At 34.9% G+C, this 13,099-nt stretch overlaps 2 protein-coding genes across 4 annotated transcripts; both read right to left on the minus strand.

The window, feature by feature from the left end:
• Nucleotides 1-1,595: 1,595 nt before the first annotated feature.
• On the minus strand, nt 1,596-4,462 carry LOC112524360 (putative pentatricopeptide repeat-containing protein At1g13630). Its single transcript, XM_025134146.1, has 2 exons — nt 3,970-4,462; nt 1,596-3,652 (listed from the first exon to the last, which is right to left on the minus strand). Exons 1-2 carry the CDS (start codon nt 4,433-4,435, stop codon nt 1,596-1,598), a joined length of 2,523 nt encoding a protein of 840 aa, XP_024989914.1. The 5' UTR covers nt 4,436-4,462.
• Nucleotides 4,463-9,243: 4,781 nt separating this feature from the next.
• On the minus strand, nt 9,244-12,060 carry LOC112526130 (phosphatidylinositol 4-kinase gamma 6). Of its 3 annotated transcripts, XM_025136522.1 has the most exons (3): nt 11,860-12,060; nt 11,708-11,766; nt 9,244-11,570 (listed from the first exon to the last, which is right to left on the minus strand). In XM_025136522.1, the coding sequence occupies exon 3, from the start codon at nt 11,308-11,310 to the stop codon at nt 9,457-9,459; it is 1,854 nt and encodes a 617-aa protein (XP_024992290.1). In that variant the 5' UTR covers nt 11,311-11,570; nt 11,708-11,766; nt 11,860-12,060; the 3' UTR covers nt 9,244-9,456. The 3 variants fall into 3 exon arrangements, with proteins under 3 accessions (XP_024992290.1, XP_024992291.1, XP_024992288.1); XM_025136523.1 differs by lacking the exon at nt 11,708-11,766; XM_025136520.1 differs by having other exon boundaries at nt 9,244-11,766.
• Between the last annotated feature and the right edge of the window lie 1,039 nt (nt 12,061-13,099).

The raw sequence follows: 13,099 nt of genomic DNA on the forward strand, positions 1-13,099 counted from the left end.
AGCAAAGTGGAGCCATGATATACAATAGGAGCTCCATTCTATTTCAAACCTTTTTAAAACAAGATGATGCATGCTACTTTTAGATAGAATGTTATAACTTACAGTTATCAATCAGCAAGTGTCAAGTAAAAGAAGATTATGCTTTAAAAATAGTGAAGTGGTGGTCTTGTTGTGTAAAAAAGAGCTGCAAAGCATCTATAGATTCTAGATCAAGCAATTTAGTATGTCATGATACATGTCATGTCAGTGAAAATAGCATAAGCTGGCCATATATCTTTGTATAGAGCCCCTTCAAGCTTGGGTCTTCTAAACAAAGAAGTAATGAACCATTGATTTGTTGAGACTAAATTTTCTGTGGCTGTAACTAAAAAGACTTTGGGAGGACTTTCCAAAATGATTTGGCACCAGCAATTTCCTTGAACACATCAAAAGGGATATATGTATATGTATTTTTTTGTGGAGGGGGGTGTTAGAAACGTGTTCAAAATGCTATTCAACTTCAAATAATCATCCTCAAAGGCAAAAGATTGTTAAGAAACATAACATGCCGATTTTGTAGAGGTTGTGGTTCTAATTGTTGTAAGTGGTAAAAGGAGTGTCAAATAGTATGGGTGATGATGACAGTAAATTAATAAAATTAATTGATGAATTATAATGTTGGAGCTGTTGTGCGGTAGTAGTTGTAGTTAAGCAGCATTGAAAAGATGGTGGCGGCAATGAAATTTGATTGGAAAGTAGGTTGTGAATAGATGGTGAAGCGGGTGATTGTAGAGCATGTATCCAAAATGGATGGTAGTTGTAATTGAGATGGGAATAGATGTAGTGACGATGATGCCAGAGTGGTGTGGGAGTAGCAGTTGCTGGAAAAAGTGTTGATGATGGTGCAGTGATGATATGGATGACAGCAGCAACACAACAGAACTGCAGGTGGAGATGGAAGACTCTGGAACGTTGACGGATATTGTTGGTGATATAAGTGTAGATGTAACAAAGAGAAGAACAAAAACATCAAGAGGAATAAAAAAGGTACGTTTTGATGGCTGTGTTAGATCACAAACTAATTTCATATAGACAATGGGCATGAAAAATAAACTACAACGAGTAACCTGGTGCCTGATGCCTACATATCATAAAATACATTGACCTCTCACTTGGATATAGTCATATACACAAATAAATTTAACAAGAGCTTTATTTAAATGCAGTAAAATGCAAAATAAATTAAGTACCTAGCTTGTAATGCATCAGAAGATGATCTTGCTGATCCGAAAAAGTATGTGAGTGATCCCTTACATTAATTCAACAAGCATCTAAGGGGCTGTTTGGTTGATTTTCCACAAAGTCTTGTATGGATAAAGCTGTTTGTGTGGATTAATCTGACTCTATAGATTGAGAAGGTTTTTGTGTCGGAGGGTTTTCTCACAGATGGAAGGAGTGTGTTTTTTAATTGGGAGGGACAGGTTTAGAAAAAAACTAGGCTTTATGCATAAAGCTCCTCCTAAAAGCTTACCGAATAAGACACTTTCTATTTCATTAAGCCACTACCAAACAATCATGTATAGTTGACCAAATAAGTTGTGAGTCTCATTAAGCAGCTAACAAATAGGCCCTAAGCCACATTTGACCATATTAGGGAGTAACTCATGCATTGAATGGAGATCACCCACTAGACGCAATGCATACATCATCACTGTATAAACGCCAAGATCAGGAGAGACGCCATTGGAAAGCATCATACTGAAAAAAACCTTTGCTTCATTTGTTAAACATCTTTTGCACAATCTATTGATAACAGCACTGTAATCTCTAATGGTTACTTGGAACCCCATCTTGACCATTTCAGAGAAGAGTGCCATTGCTTGATATGCATCCCCCTTTACACAATGTGCTTGAATAAGCGTGGTATAAGCAGCTTTCTTTAATCCAAAATTGTGCTCCCGTAGATATGAGAATAACTTATCAGCATCCTGTAAATCACCATATACACATAGACCATTAATAAGAATGTTATATGTAACAGCATCGGGCTTAAGATCGTGCAATATCATTTCATCATGTAACTCAAAGGCTTTTGGAAATTCTCGTGCTTCACAGAAACATTGAATGAGAATGTTGTATGAGAATTGATCAGGAGACAAACCCTGTGAGAACATGTTATCAAGCTGTAGCAAAGATTCTTTCAGTTTCCTTTGTTTACAAAGACCCTTCATAATAACTGTGTACGTAACATGAGTTGGTTCTACAGCACTAGCTTCCATTTCCCGTTTCAAATCAAACATTGCTGGTATATTTCCCTCTTCACATAAAAAATTCATAAGAGTAGTGTATGTGATAGCAGTAGGTAGTAATCCATGATCCCTAATGCTATCAAATGACCTAATTGCCTCAGTTAGTTGTCTAGTTCTGCAGAACCCGTATATTAAAGAATTGATGGTGACAATAGTTGGATCAATCCCTTTCTCTAATATCTGATTGTACAACTGTACACTCTCACGAATCATGCCGAGTTTTGCATATCTATTGATCATAATATTGTAAAGAACAATATCCTGAATACCATCACTGCTAGTTAACATATCAAAGTACATCCTTGCCTCAGATAGTGGTCCATTCTCACAGAGACCCAATAAAACAGCTCTGTGAGTGAAAATACTAGGAAAGATTCTCTTGGTGCACATTTCCATGTATAGTTGAATTGCCTTCTGTATTTCACCTTGTTTGCAGAGACCATGAATGATGATAGAATACATAACACCATCAGGTTTTAAACCAACTATTTCCATCTCGGAAAGCAAACACAAAGCTTCATCAACACGCCCAATCTTACATAAACTGCTTACCAAAACACTATATGAGATATAGTTTAGCTGATACCCACGGGAAAGCATCTCATCTCGCAAATCAAGGCTTTCCTCAACTTTGCCTTCCTGGCAATTCCCACAGATCAGCAATGTATATATGACACTATCAGGGTTCAACCCCTTTGTAAGCATTTGCTGAATCATCTTTGATGCCCCACTTACCATGCCGAGTACACGAAAACCTTTAGCAAGGGTGTTGTATGTTACTGCATCAGGCGCTACTCCATGCTTATCCATGTCATCTGTCAACTTCAATGCATCTTCAATAGAACCCGCCAAACATAGACCATTAATAAGAATATTATAACTGTATGTATCAGGATGTACTCCAAACTTCAACATCAAACAAAAAATGGATTGAGCGATATCTATGAACCCCATTTTAGAGAAACTTGACATGACAGTATTAAATGAAGCAACATGAGGCGAAGACTCTTTCATGTCTTTTCCACGCAGAAGGGTAACTGCTTCCTGCATCAACGACTGCTTACACAAACCATCTACAAGAATGGAATTAGTTTGTTTGCTCTCATGGACTCCACTCTCTTTTATGTCATTGTACACATCCCACATGATATCAGAGTGCCTCAAGTTATATAATAAACTGTTGTAAGTCAATATTGAAGCCTGAACATTCAAATCTTTCATCTTGGCTATAACGAAAAGAGCATCGTGAACCATCTCAGATCTAGAGTAAGCAAATGCCAGCATGTCCCAAACAATGGCATTTGCTTCCCAACCCTTGAAGTCAACTGAAAGCAGCTCACAAAATAAAGGTCCAGAGCCAAAGCCTATTAGAAGAAATAATAAACTACATGTTAAGTTCCATGTATAAAGATATCACATAACAAGCATTCTTTCCCATCTATAGAAAAACAAAATTTCGGAAGTTGGTTGTTCACTGACGGCTTAACATATGGCATAAAACAATGAGGCTTAATTGTTTCTGCTTCCTAAGTACTAAATGACCACTACTGATGCATTGAATATTTTTGCTTTGCATACTAATATAAATTTACGACAAATCCAGTTGAAAATCATGAAATGCTATCATTTATTTATCTTTTCAAGCCTGAAAATGCATAATAAGTCAACGTCGAAAGACTACCTTCTTCTTGCAGCATTTGCAAGAGGTTTGAACGCAACAACTTAAGCCGTCCTTGACTAGCCAAAACATGAGCTATAACAAACTGAGAAACTCTCGAATGCCTGAACCCATACTCAGTCTTCAACAATTCAAAAAATTCCACAGCAGAATTCGGGTCTTGAATTCTCAAGTATTCAATAATCTCGTCCACCTGCCTAGAACTCAGACCCGAAACAAAGGTTCTGAACCGATGTTTCACACCGAGAAACTTCACAGCGGAGCCACCCAGTACCTTAAACAAGGAGAGGATACTAGAAAGCAAGGGGCCGTTTGTAGCGGAAGAAGCGGTTGAAGATTCTAATTCAAGGGCTTGGGCAGAGTTCAACGATGATGATGATGATTTAGTTAAAATGAGGATTGAAGGGTTTAATGGTGTAAAGGGAAGACGAATAAGTGATCGACATTGATGTCCGATGCGATGGAGCATGAATTGTTTGTGGTTAAACAGAAAGAAAGTGTTTCTGGCGCCAATTGCATCACAGACAATGAATCAGAAAACGTTAGGGTTTTAGAAGGGTTTGGATTTCAAGACTGTAAGGCGAAGTCAAGATTTTTGACGACCATTTTCAATCAAGAAAATGGTTATTAGTGGATTACGGATTTGGACCCTATGGTTTTGTGAAAACTATAAAATTGCCCCCAACCTTTTTACTATAAAACTCAACATTTACACTTTGTTTTTGGTATTGGTCCTTGGTCTTAATACACTCCGTTAAATATGAGGGTAAATTGGTCATTTATATTATATGAATGTTACATTTTTCTCACTTTTAATGGAAATGATTATTTCTTGCGGGAACTCCCCCTCCCCCGAGAGAGTAAATTACAAATTCCGTCCTTGTAATTTACACAAAATCACATAGTACGTCCATAAATCAAAATAATTATAAAGAAACATTACTATGGTTTACATTCTACATACATCTTTGGTCCCTTTACCCTAACACCGTTAGATGATTTTGTTAAAGTGACTTTAACTCTAAGGGTATTTTAGTCTTTTTTTTTATTCATTTATCTTGTGATTTAAAAACCACAAGGACCAATAATGTAATTTATTATATCCATCCATATAGATTTAGTATTTACATAACTAACACACACGGGGAGAGAGAAAAACAAAGATCGCATGAGGAAAAAAAAAAGTTAAAGTAAGAAGTAATGTGGACCCTTGATCACTTATAATCTCAAACTCACAAACTCATTCATGAATCTCGTTTGATAAAGATATTAATCAAGTGCATTTATTATATGCATCAAAAAGTGAAATCTCTTCTTACCATTTTCACCATAAATTTCATTATCATTGAAACTCAACTCTCTTTACACACATATACACGCACATGTAGACAGAAATTCAAGAAAAAACTCAATATAAATGAAAAAGTAGAGAATATATTATTAACTGTTAAATGAGATGATCTAATGGATACGAGTAAATAGGTGGTTAGAACAATATTTTTTTAATTAAAAAACCTCAACCCCCCCCCCCCCCCAATTTTATTTATTAAAAAAAAGACGAAAATAAACAAAATTCGAGTAAAATAAATTACACCAATAAACGGTCATAGTTTTCTCGTAAATTTGACATTTATATTTATATACTCTTTCAAGTTAAAATAAAAAAGTTTAATTTTTTCATACATAAAAACAGTTCAAAAACTTAATCATTTATAATATGATTGTTTGTCGAGTTTTTCTAATTTTTTTCTAAATTTTTTCTTTCATACATTTAATCATTAATAAAAGTTGTATATTCAATTATATATCAAGTTAAATATTGTCTTATTTTACAGTATTATTTTATATTTATTCTTCCCTGTCAATAAATAATTACAAAACATTTATTCTAACACGTAATTGAATGAAAATATATAATTTTTTACTAATAATATATTTAAAAATATAATTAAAAAAATATCATTACTCAATTTAATATCATTTATATTTTATTATGATTGCTAAACGAAAAAAGAACACTACAATTTAAATAAACTTGCAGACAAAATGGCTCTCTTTTTTGGTTTTGGACATTCATGGAAATTGTAAATTCCAAAACTATAACATATTTGTATATTATCGTCATTTATCACTAAAATGGTAGCATACAAAATATTTTTATTAATACATTTTTAAATATTTGACATACAACATTTATCGTAAATCATATACCGAAATAAATTAATGAAGGTTAGTAGGTACCTTCGTGGTCCACTAATTTTTATAGTTAATAAATATTACATATTGAACGTCTGTTACAAAAAAGTTATAATCTTCACATCATGATATAAATTTCATGTCTTTATTATTATTAGGGTTTAGACAAATATGCTATATGTAACACCCCAAAACCCAAACTCCCAAAGCAAAAATTAGCCCAATAATTCGAACCCAACTTAAAACATGGTGAAAGTTATTAGTAGCTCACTACTTAAGACTTATAAGAAGCTAACAATTTCCATCTTCTATCCATGTGGGACAATTTGTTACACTACCTAAAGTGCTTATAGAGATTATGTTATTTTTTCAATGAATATACATTTAATAATAATATAACAATATACATAAATGCACTATTTAAAACATATATAAGGACATTTAAAGCTAGTAGAGTACTTAGATCTCTTATCCAGTAAAAATATAGATGCACGGATGGTTCTAGGTTCGAGATAACTTCACACATGGTCAAGATCGATGGTCCCATTTTGGTCCCGAGGTTTTTTAGCACAAATGTCGACCTCAAAACTTGACTAAAATAAAGCGTATGACCTATTATGATCAAACCCGACTCCAATTGAACATGAAACTGAATGAGGTTACTATCTAGTTGGAGTTTTCAATATTCTGTCATGTAATGTTAAATTGTTTTATATGCTTTTATTTATAATAATCAATAATAACAATAATTTTTTTTATATTTATAAAATAAATATAGAGTGGTGAGTTGGCTTTTGATAAACATGAAGGGTTTGGGTATTATCGTCATTACAAGAAAGAATGGAATGAAATAAAATTCAAGATTACCCTCACACTATTTGCTTTATGTCAATTTTAGTCCCTCATATCATTTTCACTTAACATTCAAACCAAACCCCACTTGATGGGAAGTGAAACCCGATGATCCCTTGCAACTTGCACTAGAGTACAAGTAGATATTAAAATGCCACCCAATAAACCAAATTATTGTCCTTTTTTTCTCATTCCCATCTGATAAAAAAAATATCAGTAAATATTTATAATTTTATATTATATTATATTATAATCATCTGATAAAAACTTCTAAAAACATTGATTTTTTAAAGGAAGACAATTGGTTATTAAGTATTAAAAATTGTTTATTGATGTATAATCTTTTAAGAATTTAATGGTTTGATTTGTTCAAACGTTTGAGTATCAAAAGTGTTTGTTTTATTTCTAAAACAAGAGTTTAAAAGCTCTAAATGTCATCTGAAATTTTAAGTGATAAACATATCCCTTAATACCTTTTAATCTTAATCTGTAGTTTGTCTTTTATCATTTAACTACATAAATACCTCTTTAGCTCCACAGTTATTGTTTTCATCCAACAAAGGCATCATGAGCATTTTTAGTCAAATTAGGCACATCGTACATAAATGATATATGATGATGATGATGGTGATGGGGTTTAAAACAAGAGTGATGCCAAATATCATATGTTTATCCCTTTCCAACGTAGACTTGACTGTGTATGTTCATCAAATCCACCTACTCATTCCTAGTTAAGCACCTTTTTAAACACTACTGCTAGCATTGTAGAAAAAATAATACAAAAAGCCAACTTATAAAGGCGGTATAAGTTGAATATTTTAATTGTATTTTGTGTCATCAATTACATTAATGAGTTATAACTGTATTTCTTGAAATATTAAGTAAACAAATCGAATATTACTAGTACATTGAAAGATTGTATATCATCTAGTTTGTTATTAAAATATATTCTTGCCCATTGTATCGTTGTATGAGTGACATGAATACAAAACCACATCATGACATAGATGGCCATAAGATTTTGATATACACTAAGGGGCCGTTTACCAAACACTTATCCAGGTAAGCACCTACCAAGTCACATTACCTCACCGGATGAATATGATAAGGACTAAAAAATCTTACCCGTTAAGAGCGAGACAAGGACCATGAGTCTTACCCGGTAAGTGAGGGCGACGACTCTTACCAAGGTAAGCGCTTACCGGGTGAATTGTTGCATACAATGTCGTTTTGATAGACTAAAATCTTACCATGTAAGTAAGTAAGAGTGTTAAATTTTACCCTTAAGCACTTACCGGATAAGTGTTTGGTAAACGACCCCTAATTAGATTTTCTAATCAAATATCATAAATGAGAATAATAGTGTGATCTTTTTATCCGATTTTGTATTAACCGGGGATTCTCAATCTATACTACTTGGGAGAATAATGCCATAACTACAAATTACAAGGACGTTGAACATCAATTGGTGCAAAGTATTATAAAATTAGAGAAAATAACAAAACCCCGTGTATTATTACATAAAGACAGGAAACTCGAGTTATTACATCTTCAATGGATCATATAACCAAAGTAGGGTCCAAGACGGCTGACAACTTTGTCATTTAAAAAACCATTAATCATGAATGATGAGGTGTAATGTTCTTTTTTTCTTCACTGTAGCATAGAATGATAGAAAACATGACAAAAATCACAAACATTGGTGTTCGGTTTCTCTTTACAATGACATTTAGAATATTAGGTCAAAAGAAGCATTGGTTCCTTTCTTTTACAAGAACTCCATTCTTCAACACTTAAAGCAGATCACTTTAAACACACTCGATCGCAAAGAAAGATTAAAAAAGGTCGTTTATCAAATGCTTATTGGATAAGTATTTACCAACAAGATTCACCTCTCATTTACCTTGTGGGCTAACATTCTCAGCCATCAAATTGTATTAATAATAAGCGTTTATAAGACCAATAAGAGTAACCACCCTCATTTGTCGGTAAGACGCTCAATCCTTCTCTTTTTACCGGGTAATATTCTCGATCATTGTTATGTTTACTCTATAAGGTAATTGAATCGTTAAATGCTTACTAAGGTAAATGTTTAGTAAATGACCCCTAAATAAACGTATGTTCTAAAATGTAACATCGTCATAGTTCATACACATCAACATCAAATGGTATTTTCTTCATTTCTAATATATAATTATACATTTTAACAACACCCATTTTATAACATGGTTTTTTATCATCATTGGTTTCATCAGAAAGCCACAACATACTATCTTCATTATTTATTTTTTCATTTACAAATTATTTATACAACAAGTCCACATTGACTAAATAAATTAAAAAAAAGAACCTTAAAACCCTAAAAACCAACACAACAACTTGCAGGTCAAACTATGAAAAAGTCAAACTCATACAACCCCTAAAAACACCCTACAGAGCCTCTCAAAACCGGCAAGAAGTGCCCAGCCTCTGTCTCTGCAGCCTGCCGGACTTCCTCTGTGCCAATGCAGGCCTCACCACCTCCTGAAACTTCTCTAAAAACACCCCCCATTCCTCCTCCTCCATCTCCGCCACCTTCACAAAGTTAGCCCCCGCCGGAAGCTGCTCACCGGCACTCCTCTGCCCCCCTGATGACTTTACTGCCACATACCCTTTACTACTACCATAATCACAACCTAAACTCAAGTTTTTCTTCAGCGTCATCGATAGATTTGATAACTTTCCTCCATCTTCCGCTTCATTTTCATCCTCATTCTCATCATCTTCTTCTTCTTCTTCCATGGTTTCTTCGAGTTTAGAAAGTGGGTTTCTTCCAAATCCAAAGTTGAAAGGAAGAACAGTCGATAATTTAGGGGAGATGTCGAACCCAGAATCATCGGTTTCGATTTCAAACAAGAAACCATCTTCCTGCACTTGGGTTTTAGGAGACAACACAAACACCTCTTTCTCCCTCTCGGTTACCATCCTCCTTGCCTCCATACACAACACCTCGAGCTCACTGGGTTCCTCTTCCCCACGGCGAAACTCACGGCTCATCATCTCACCAATCTCACCAAGAAACAGCCCACAACCAGCAGCTTCTTTGAGGAAAATGGTGCAGAGAATCAGAACACGTAGACAGGCCTCTCGGATCATTGGAAGCTCGTTTCTCAGCATCTCTGAGTCACGATACGGATCAAGAGCTTCAATGTACTCGAGCTCATCCTCTGAAAACGGGATTGAAGCTTGTGGCCAATGAATCCACTCAAAATATGGATCTTCCAAACTTTCCGGCAAGCATAGGCCATGATCAATGGGAATCAGTTCAACTTCACCAAATTTCCCATTCTCACCATCATTAAGCTTTCTAACTAGCAGATTCCCAGCATGCCGATCTGTGTTAAAGATCCTTATATCTAATATCCCAATACGATGAACAGCAGATACAGGAAAACTCGACGTCCCATGGTCGCTAGCATCGAAATCATGAGGGATAAACTGCTGGAATGAAGCAATCTTGCTAAAATGTTTTTTCTTCCTCTCGGGCTTGCAGGTGTTGTTATTAGTCCCACTTACGCCATCATTAATATTGAAAATGGAGTGGGTAATTTTAACAAGTGCAGTAGGAGGTACATTAGCAAAGTGGTTATAATCAAGAAGGTAAGCAGCCACCTCTCGGAAACCGGTTTCTCCTACACGAACCGAGCGCTTCAATCCCGGTTGACCGAGAGCTTTACCCACAAACCCTTTTGGATTGTTAGGCGCAAACGGCTCTTCATCTGTCGGCTTCACAATTGCCACACTCTCACCTCTACTGTTTCGAAAATAATAAGCACCTCCAAGCCCACCATGAACTGGGATCGGATCAACACCGATCTTCAGAGCCTTCACGATCTCGTCAACCATCTCTTTCGTTATTAAGAACCTATTAGAATGCCCCAAGATCTCGATAGGACCACTCCGATCTCTCTGTTGAGTATCCCGACCGCTGGGTGACAGACATGGAGTCGATGAACTTCTATGCAAGAGATTTCTTGTTAAAAGAAGAGGGGAATCGTTACGAATGGCGCTAAGGTCATTCTTCAACACCATATCTCCAAAAGTTAAAGAACTCTCTTCAATCGGAACATTAAGAGCAATCTGCAACCTTCTTTTGACCATGTGAGCATTATCGTTTCGATCTAGTTCCATTCCCAACACACAACCGGATTCAGTTTGAACAAAAACCCGTCTCCTTCCCGTATGTTTCACCCCTTCCATCCTATCATTTCCATGGTACTCCCTACCTAAGGAACTCTTAAAAACTGCTACAGCCATTTGGGTTTGAACTGGGTTCTCCAGTGTATGAGAGATGAAGCAATTAAGGAAAGGAAGTGACGTTTTTTTGCACGTAGCTAACGAGATGGCATTGGCAGGGGAAGATGAATTCTTCCTCTTTCACTTTCAAAAGTGAGCCAAACCCAGAAGCTGGTTGCAAACTATTCGCAGATTATTAAAGAATCATCAAACACCAAAATGGGGTTCAGATTTGACACCACCCATCTGGTTGAATCAAATCAATGCCTTTTTCCCCTAATCTGTACACAAAAACATCCACACGATAATAAGAAACAATCAGACGACCCCATCAAGATTATGCTAACAAACAACAAGGTCGAGGCCAACCCAAATGGGGAATATCAAAAAGAACAAAAATCCTAAGTAAAAAACTCACCGGAGAACCAGATCTGCCGGACTGTAACAGATCAAGATCCCAAAGTAAACAATCAAGATCTGTATACCAGAATCAATCAGAAAGAAAACATAAACGAAAAATGGGTGGGTTTTCTCTTAAGAAATCACATAGAAACGAAAACCGGAACTCACCGGAGAACCAGATCTACCGGACTGCAACAGAGCAAGAACCCAAAGTAAACGAGAATCCAATCAAGATCCGGATAACAGAATCAATCAGAGAGATAACATAAATGAAAAAAGGGTGGGTTTTTCCATAAATAATCACATAGAAAAGAAAACCAGAGACCCTTTTTTCTTCTTCTTGTTCCACCTCCGAGATGTATCACTCTTCACTCCTCAGTCTCTCCCTCTCTCACCGTATCTATATAGAGGTCTAGATGTAAAAATGGGTGAGTTAACCAACCCTTGTTACCATATTTAATCTTATATATTTTTTTAATAAAATATCTTATATAAATAAATATTTTTTTATCAAATAAAAATACAAATGAAACAATTATATAAAATTTTAGTTTAATAAAATCTTGGAGTCAAGAACGTGGTTTTGTTGAAATTATTGTTTTGTTGAAATTATTGTTTTCGTCGAATGTAAATATAATTCATTGTTTTTTGTTATTTTAGTTTATTATTTATTATTCTTTTCTTCTATCATATTTAACGATAAAAATAATTTCAGTCTGTAATTTTTAACAAACTAAAAAGACGACAAAATCTTATTAGAAGGGTCTGGAAGAAGGTGAATCGTCCGTCGGATGATATGCGATGAAGTGATCGGAGCCGTCGGAGAAGGAAGTGAAGAATGGTGACGTGGAGTCAAGAGATTGGACCATGACGTGGCAAGAGTCAACGTCAAAACAGTAATTTGGTGTGTTTGCATACGTAGGTATTCTGTGCCCTCACTTCCATCGCATGAATTTTACCAAGATTTTGACCATGGTTAAATACATACATACTTATGTATTTAAATTTAATTGGTTGTTTATGTGGAGAATAAAAGTTATAATGAGAATAGCGAGAATCAACCTCATCCTTAGATTAATTATAATCGATGATTAAGAATGATGAAATACATCGGACCAATACTTGTATTATACTCAATCCATTTGAAATTGATTAAGGGACCATATCTTTCTTACGAGGACAGAGAAGGGATTGTAAAATATTTACAATCCTTTTTTTAAAAAAAATAAGTAAAACTTTTCAAATTTTTCTAATTTTACTCTTAACTTTATATAATGTGTGGTTTATAGTAGATTTTAAGGTTTCTTAAATAGATTACGAAGTTCTTAATAGAAGACCGCCACATATAATTAAATTAACTAATATCTATATACTATATTATGAAGTATTTGACAAAAAATCTTAAAGC

Source organism: Cynara cardunculus (genome assembly GCF_001531365.2).
Source record: "Cynara cardunculus var. scolymus isolate 2C chromosome LG 13, CcrdV1, whole genome shotgun sequence".
Classification (NCBI taxonomy): Eukaryota; Viridiplantae; Streptophyta; class Magnoliopsida; order Asterales; family Asteraceae; genus Cynara; species Cynara cardunculus.

Bases quoted from the DNA above. Each gene is read 5' to 3' on its own strand.
- LOC112524360 (XM_025134146.1), bottom strand. From the start codon at position 4,435: ATGCTCCATCGCATCGGACATCAATGTCGATCACTTATTCGTCTTCCC. The intron at 3,653-3,969 runs GTAGTCTTTCGA...TTCTTCTAATAG, and splicing joins GCAAATGCTGCAAGAAGAAG to GCTTTGGCTCTGGACCTTTA.
- LOC112526130 (XM_025136523.1), bottom strand. From the start codon at position 11,310: ATGGCTGTAGCAGTTTTTAAGAGTTCCTTAGGTAGGGAGTACCATGGA.